An 8596-nucleotide genomic window follows, 5' to 3' on the forward strand; every position below is an offset into this window, starting at 1 on the left:
ATACACTCGTTTGAATGTCTAATATGCAACACATTAGGGTTGCTTAGTTCCAACTCTAACAACAACAAGCACTAGTGATTTGATCCTGAAAATTACATTTAGTAATATTTAAAAAGGGTCCAAAAATTGTATCCCTAAACAGTTGGATTACATTTGCCCCTATATATTTTTCAAAGTCCTTCAGAAAAGTGTTGTTAAAATTGACAGCAAACCTTATGGGATGTGTTGGTATCTTTTTTATCTTGTACTTGAGTGGCTGCAATTTTTATTTTTTTTAAAAAAACAAATTTTAACAATATTGAATATAAATACTAAATAAAACAACTAATACTAAATAAACAACTAATACCTTACTGATACATGATATCAGTTTTCAAAAAAATTCATATAGCATAAAAAACATATGACACACATCTAATTCATGTATCAATGCATCCACTAAACACTATAACACATTGAGTCGATATGTATTAAACTTATTGTCTGATACATGATAAATATTTTCAAATACTCATGATATATATAAAATCATCTGACATGCAATTGATTCATGTATCAATGCATCGACTAAACACTATAACACACTGAGTCGATATATATTAAACTTATTGTATGATACATGATAACAATTTCAAATACTCGTGATACATAAAAAGACATCTGACACGCAATTAATTCATGTATCATAAAAATAAATAAACACTATAACACATTATAAAGATATGTTCAAACGTACTATAATTTTAAAAACAATTTTAAAAGAAGTATAAAAGCGACATACCCGAAGCAATGTCGGCCTTACAATAATGGTTGCGGATGTTTTTCTCCTTTTTTGGTGTATTTTACCAACCTTTAATTTAGATGATTCCCCAATATCTTTGTTTGAATTCTTTCGAACATTCATAGGATCATGCAAAGACTTTTTTCTATTTTTTTCAATTTTCATCGTCCGAATCATAAATCCTCCTATTCGCAAAAGGATTCATTAATATGATGTAATAGAACGATGAACAAGAAGAAAAGAAGAACGGATGATGGAGTAAGAAGAAGAAGAAGAACCAGAGATGGATGATGGAGTAAGAAGAAGAAGAAGAACCAGAGAATAATGGTAGTTCCAATTTTCAGAAATTTCAAATTTTTGAATTTTGAAATTCAAAATTGCATATTAAATGTTGTGAAACGTGTTTAATTAAAAGTAATAATTCAAAATTCAAAAAGTGATACAGAAGATTGAGTGTTTTTGTGGAGAAAAATAGGCATGATATTGGGAAAGTGTGTATTTTAGAAGAGAGAAAGCTATGTATCTCTAAACTTCTATTAAAATTAAAAAAAAAAGAATTATGTAATATTTAAAAAACAAAAATGGAAAAATTAGAATATAATAAATTTATAATTGTGTATTTAAGTTATTTTTTCTAAAATTAATCTCTATTTTATTTCTGGAATGAATAAATGAGTAATTTCAATATGTATATGCTTGAAAGAAAAACATTCTATGGCACATATTTGAGCAACAATAAAAAGGTTCAATTACACTTTTTTTTTGTGATGGCATATTTAAACTTTGAATTTATTTTAAAGTATATTTAAAATTAAAAAAAAATAAGGTTTAGTATATGTAGATTAATGAAGGATATTTATATACTAGAAAATTTTAAAATAACTGATTTTATTGGTTGGTTAATTAGTATCTTGAATTGATATTAATCTAAATACAGTAATATATAAATTCTATTTGACTTAAGAAAATGCTATAATAAGTTAATTTTTTTTAAAAAAATACGCTTTATAGTGAGGACTAAATATGCCCCAATCTTTTTTTTTTGGGTATTTTATACTGTAGAATCAAAATCAATTTTTTAAACCACTACATTTATATTGTTTTTTTTTCAATATCAATATGATTGGATTAATTTTAGATACAGTAATATATAAATTCTATTCGACGGTAAGAAAATGCTATAACAAGTTTTTTTTTTTTTTAAAAAAATATGCTTTATAGTGAGGACAAAATATGCCCCAATCTTTTTTAGGGTATTTTCTATATAATCAAAATCAATTTTTTAAATCACTCTATTTATATCTTTTTCCAATATCGATACGATTGGATTAATTTTTGGGATTGTATCTTTTAAGTTATTATATTAAAATATACTCTTATTTGAAAGAATATGTTTTTGAAGAAGCATTTTAATTTTTATCAAAAAATTAAGAACGTTAAACCTTTTTGGTGTTGTATTCTTTGATCTTAAATATTTAATAGAAGCGTTTGTCATAAATTTTGTCATAAGATTATATTTATATTTGAAAAATATTATAAAATATATTTATACATTAAATTTAACGTGTTATATTGTATGTAAGCAAATTTTTAACGTGTTGTATTGTTGTTAACAAATAAAATTTGTTTACATAAATGTTTGAATATTCGGTTCTATTAAAAAAAAAATTTAATTTTTTTTTATAAATTAAAGGGCCACCAATTATACGGGTGATTATACACTTAGATAAAATTCACGATCTTATTAAAAAAATATGAATCAATTTGTATAGTTAAATTTAATTGATTCAGTTAAATTTTATATTCTTTTTATGCTTTATATGAGCTATAAACTCGAATACCTAATTAACACTAAATAGAATTAGCTCGTGCAAGCATTATTTATCCTTTATCAAATTTATCAAATTTGTATATAAAACCATAATGGATAAAACATAAGAAGATTTTTCTATAGCTAAGAAAGAGTGTGTGAAACAAAAAAAAATTTACTAGAAAAAATAAGAGAATAAAAAGAGCTCTACGAGGTGGCTTTAGTCAACAGAGATAAAGCCACGTAGCTAATGTAATGGCAATTGAAGAAAAAAACACGTGAACTTCTTTAGAAGCTTAGAACTTTAAAATGACGGTTTAAGTCATCGGCGGTTTCTTAAAGTTGTCCTCGCAATTCACTTAAACACATCAACTAAAATTACTACCTATTAGACACTCTAATATTAGCAAATATGTACCTATTAAATACAAAATAATAATAAGCTTTTTAAAATATTGTGTGTGTAACTCATGCACACTATTTTTAAAAAGTAACCAATAAAATTACAGTATGTGGCACATGGGCTCCATCTAATAAAAATTTGATTATTTTTTTAAAAATGAAAATAAAAACTCCAATCATTAATAATCCTAAAAATTAATTAGCAAAAAGGAGAAAAAAGAAAACCCCATTCCCACACAAACCCACCCACTCACCTTTCTTCTTCTTCCCTTCACCAGCCATCCTGATTTCAACAACAAATTCGATTCCTCCGGCAACAACAAAAAGAAGAAAAAAGAAAATCTCCTCCACCCCCTCCTCCAAGTTCGTCAACCTAATCATTTGCCTTATCTTCTTCATTATCATCATCAATTACTTCTCATTTTCTATTCCTTTGAAAAGATTAATTTTTTTGAAATCAAGTTTAATGCAAATAGTGAAATAAATTATGAAGTATAATATATTAATGGAGTGATTGTTAAGATTCTTTATGGAAAAAAAAATCTACACAGATAAATTATTTTGATAAATTATTTCAAAATCAATAAAGAGAGCAAATATTGTTCTTATCGTTTTGATGTCCCATTTGTTTCTTGTTGCAAATTCTTTTAACAAATTCAATTTATGAAGAGTGAAAAATAAAAATAAAAGAAAAAAATAGAGTGCATAAATGGGGTAAAGAAGATGACAATTTGTACAGCCTACCGGAGTGAGGATGGGTGGGTTGCTTTCTAAATAAAAAAATATTTTGAGTTGTATTAATTAATGCTGATTAGGATAAAAAAAGAGTAAAGTTTATTTTAAAAAAATTAGGAATATATTACTAAGCTGTGAGATACACTTATTTAGCCACGTCAATATTTTGTGCGCAATAGACACAATTTTAAATAATTAAAGTGTTTAATAGGTACAAACCTTAGTTGAGAGATAACTTATTTAAGGGGCCGCATATGACTTAAGTCTTAAAATGACAAATATACCCATACTTTTGAGACCAAAAACAAAATCTGTTGAATTACAAACATTAGAAGCAATTTTATACAAATAAAAAAAGGTGGAAAATATAAATAATTTTCAACCTCTCTATTCTGCATTTGGGGTAAAATCTTACTGCCTCCGGCGTTCGATCTCTCTCTCAGAGTATCACTACTGGTAAGTAAGCATCTTTGATTATTTGCTCTTAAATTTTAGTTATTTGTTGAATAATCAACTTATCAAGCTAGGTTTTGTTTGGGTTTTTTTTTATTGATAATCAGTACAGACTAATTTACCAGTACCATGGGTTGTACAAATGTTTTGTGTTTTGTGGCTGCTGGAATTTGAATCTTAGATATCGTGATTTTAAACGCACTTTATTGATCTACCCACCCGAAATGGTGTGGTAATATCACCAGAAAATTAATTTCCGGTTCTTTTTTTAATCGGAGAAATCACGAGTACTTGATGGATAATAGACTCACTCCTTTATGATTTAGGTGAACTGTGAGGAGAATCTCGTTGAATTTGCGAATTTGGATGCGATTTCAGCAAAATGAAATTTACTTAAAGGTGAACTGTGAGTTCAATTGGAAAGAAAAAGTAAACCGATTGATTTTTCCTCAAGCTCAAATATTGAATGTGAGGAAGAAAATTCATATATAAGTTTTCAATAGATTAGATGGGTGGAATGATTAATGAAACCTTTGTAGGAGTTAATGGGCTACTGGTGTTTTAGTTCGCTGTCATCCTATCTTTTGCGCCCTGTTTATCGAAGGGGTTCAACTAAATACCCGTTTTGCCAAAAGATTGTATTGTGTACATAGGTTAAATATTATTTTATATGTTTGTTGAATCCTCTGCATGCAAGAGAACATTTCTGAATCCCTTAATGAAAATTTTGCCTTTCACCACTAGTCTTCAAATCTATGTTTTTTCCTGTGCTCAATCATGTATCGTTATTTTCACTCTATGATAAAATATATGCAGTTGCAGACGTTGAGCCACTAGATATTTTCAATACATTACTGAAATGCATTTGGATATCGCCTTTGACCCTGATTTTAATTTTCAAAGTTGCTGACAAACTTGTTTTGTTAGACTATGAGGAATGCTTCGACTTCTGGTGTAGATACAATTAGCAATTTGCCTTGTAATGTTCTCGATGTTATTCTTGGGTGCTTGCCTTGGAAAGATGCAGTGAAGACCAGTATCTTGTCAAAAGACTGGAAATACAAATGGGTAACACGTCAAGAACTTGATTTTAATGATGAGTTTTACAAGTCTTTCAAACAAGATGAAGAAGCCAAGAGAATTATTTACCAAGTCCTATTAGTCCATAAAGGACCAATATTGAAGTTTAGACTCCGCAATTTTACGAGTTGTCCTGATATTGATCATTGGATGCACTTCTTGTCGAAGAAAAATGTCCAGGAATTCACCCTTATTGTACGCATAGGAAACAAGTATCATTCACCTCATCATCTTTTTAAATTCCAGCAGCTAAGGTATTTGGAACTTCAAGATTGCTTGTTCCAACCTCCACTCGGTTTCAAAGGGTTTGAGAAGCTTATTAAGCTCGATCTTATGCATGTCACTTTTGATTCATCAATATTAACAAATCTCATATCTAAAAGCCCGTTGCTTGAATGGTTGAGGTTGCGTTCCATCACAAACTTTGACATCCTTGAAATTGATGCTGCTAATCTCAAATTCCTTGAGTTTATTGGGAAAACGAAATCCATTTCCTTCAAAAACGCTCCTATGCTTGAAAAAGTTACTGTGGGTTTCCTTGGACGACGACTTTTGACTGATATATCTCCTGTTTGCTCTAATTTCCCGAAGTTCTTCCATTACATGCCTTCATTGCTGGAACTGGATATATGCGGTACAACATTAGAGGTAATGTACATTTGTGATATTACTATCATAATTAAATGATTGAATCTAATTGGTGTCTTAAAAGTAATTTTTGACTTTCTTGTAGTACTTGATCAAGGGAGGTTTACCAGAGAATCCCCCAACTGCTCTGAACAATATCAGAACTCTCACTATTTCGTCCATGTCTTTAAGAGACACCGAGGTGGTTTCAAGTGCAGTTTACTTGATTACAAGCTGTCCTAAATTACAAGATCTTACAATTGAATTTGTAAGCAGTTTCTTATTTTTTTTCATTAAGGTGATTGAATATGGTTTCTAATTTATTTGAACTCGCCTAATTAACCGTTTGTCAAAAATTCTTTAGTACCCTGTTGGGGATATTGTTGAACCTGCTGTACAGTTGCTACGACCCCAATCATCCTCTTATGGTGCTATGAAGCTTCTTCAAAAAGTCCAAGTGAACATGTTTACTGGTCTTGAGATGGAAATGGAGTTTATGAAGTTTATATTGGCATCTGCACCTGTACTTGAGGAGGTCTCCATTTGGAATTTTACACGTTTCCTTTTTCGTTCGTGTAAACAAATGATCGATGAGATGAAAGAATTTCGCAGAGCATCAGCTAATGTTGAATTCAAATTTGAAGAAATCGATATGGAAGGTGGATATGAACATGAAGAAGTCATGGAAGTGGCATGATTATGCTAACATATTGATTTTTGTAGCACTTGAAGAAATTGATATGGAAGGTGGATATGAAACATGAAGAAGTCATGAAAGTGGCATGATTTTGCTAACATATTGATTTTTGTAGCACTTAGGTTTGCCTGTTATGCCCTGTTTTGTCTGTCTAATATTATACAGTATGTATATATCTGCTTGGCAAAGTATGTTTGAACTGTGACCATACTTGTAATGGCCAATGTATTATTATGTTATTCCCATATTTGGTCTCCGTTTTATACAATTATGTATTTTTAATCTTTAATAAACTTAAATGTGTAGTATTTGTCTATAAAATTGAATCAGTTTGGTAACACGAAGGGCATTTTTGTTATATTTTTGATAGTTCTAAAGGTACTGTTGGGCCAAAAATTAAATGAAGGATATTTTGTTTCATTTTGAATAATCCTTCTCTATTTTGTGACAATTTTGTTAAGCACTAAACTTCAGTCATTTTTAAGTAGCAAATGTACACATAAAGATTATATTAGATTAGCTAAAGCCTAAAGGTTAATAATATGTTTATTGGCTGTATTAAAAGGATCAAAATTTAGCATGGGGTTATTTTGGTTTTTTTCTACCGTGACCTAATATAAAATGTTATATTATTGTTTAGTCGTCAAAACTTGAACAAATCTGGTTAGTAAGTAAAATATGATAATACATAAGTGATTTTTTTCCGTGAAGAAAAAGGATGAAAAGAAGATTTTAGTATATAAATTTAATAATCTAATACTAATTAATTGACCATTTGAACAATAAAGTTTAATTTTCAGATAGAAGACTCGGTAACTTGTTTGCTTAATCATTAAGTACCTACTTTGTATAACTTGTGAAGACAAATAAATAATACTGTAATTTAAAAAAAAGAAATTCGTCAACTTCAATAACATGTAAATCAATTTTATCAATGATTATTTAAGTGGAGTGGCAAACATTTGACCTTTAGGTATAAAATCGCTTTTATTAAAAAATATTTTTATTTTAATATATCAAACTTTCTGAAATAAATTTAAATTTAATTTAATTTTAAATTATTTTATTAAATACAATTAAAAAGGTAAAATTAAAAAAGTATATATAATGAAAAATGAATTTAATTGATACATTTCAATAAAATTTGGTGGAATCCGTAAATTAGGTAAAAAATTTATTCATGTATATAACATCCTTCTCATATTAGTTGGTCATTATACTAAAAAGATTGTCTCATATTAATTCATCACCTTACTGAATCAACAAAACATTAATTACATTAGATGCTATTAATTTATTTTAAAGTGTTTACATTTTTTTGAAAAATTCCAATAAATTTTTTAAGAAGTTAATTAATATAATTATCTTAAATGTGTAGTTTTTGTCTATAATATTATTGTTAGTCGTTGACACTTGAACAAAATCTAGTTAGTAAGTGAAATATGCGTATTGATCATACGTGATTTTTTTTTTTGGCTTAAAAGAAATGATGAAAAGACGACTTTATTACATAATTTTTAGCACTTTGATTGACTATTTAAATAATGACCTTTATTTTCCAATAGAAAACTTGATTATTTGTTTACTTAATCACTAAGTACCTACTTTTATATAATTTATGAAGATACATAAATAGTACTATAATTTTAAAATCTTTTTCATCGACTTGAATAACATATAAATCAATTTTATTGATGATGATTAAGGTGGAGTGATAAGCATTTGATCTTTATTTAGGTATAAAATCACTTTTATTATTATTATTTTTAATTTCAATATATTAAACTTCTTGATACATATTCATATTTAATCGGATTTGCTAAATAGTAGATGAATAAATGATAAAATGAAAAAGGTAAGAGAAAGAATAAAATAAAATAATTAAATAATAAGAAAAAAATATTAATATAACACACAATTACACTAAATCAATCTTACGTAAAATGAAATTTTAGTTATTCTTTTATTGATAAGTTAATCGACACTATTTAATAAAATTTAAATAATAATT

General features: G+C 27.7%; 1 protein-coding gene across 4 annotated transcripts; it reads left to right on the plus strand.

The window, feature by feature from the left end:
- Positions 1-3201: 3201 nt before the first annotated feature.
- On the plus strand, positions 3202-6830 carry LOC101262743 (F-box/FBD/LRR-repeat protein At1g13570). 4 transcript variants are annotated; one of them, XM_010327340.4, is made up of 5 exons: positions 4028-4184; positions 4508-4580; positions 5109-5909; positions 5995-6156; positions 6253-6830. In XM_010327340.4, exons 2-5 carry the CDS (start codon positions 4548-4550, stop codon positions 6583-6585), a joined length of 1329 nt encoding a protein of 442 aa, XP_010325642.2. In that variant the 5' UTR covers positions 4028-4184; positions 4508-4547; the 3' UTR covers positions 6586-6830. The 4 variants fall into 4 exon arrangements, with proteins under 4 accessions (XP_010325643.2, XP_010325642.2, XP_025888141.2 ...); XM_010327341.4 differs by lacking the exon at positions 4508-4580 and having other exon boundaries at positions 3202-4184; XM_026032356.2 differs by lacking the exon at positions 4508-4580 and having other exon boundaries at positions 4056-4188.
- Positions 6831-8596: the final 1766 nt, after the last annotated feature.

Source organism: Solanum lycopersicum, chromosome 8, assembly GCF_036512215.1.
Source record: "Solanum lycopersicum chromosome 8, SLM_r2.1".
Lineage (NCBI taxonomy): Eukaryota > Viridiplantae > Streptophyta > Magnoliopsida > Solanales > Solanaceae > Solanum > Solanum lycopersicum.

Bases quoted from the DNA above. Each gene is read 5' to 3' on its own strand.
- LOC101262743 (XM_010327340.4), top strand. From the start codon at position 4,548: ATGCGATTTCAGCAAAATGAAATTTACTTAAAG. The intron at 4,581-5,108 runs GTGAACTGTGAG...TTGTTTTGTTAG, and splicing joins AAAATGAAATTTACTTAAAG to ACTATGAGGAATGCTTCGAC. The intron at 6,157-6,252 runs GTAAGCAGTTTC...AAAATTCTTTAG, and splicing joins AAGATCTTACAATTGAATTT to TACCCTGTTGGGGATATTGT.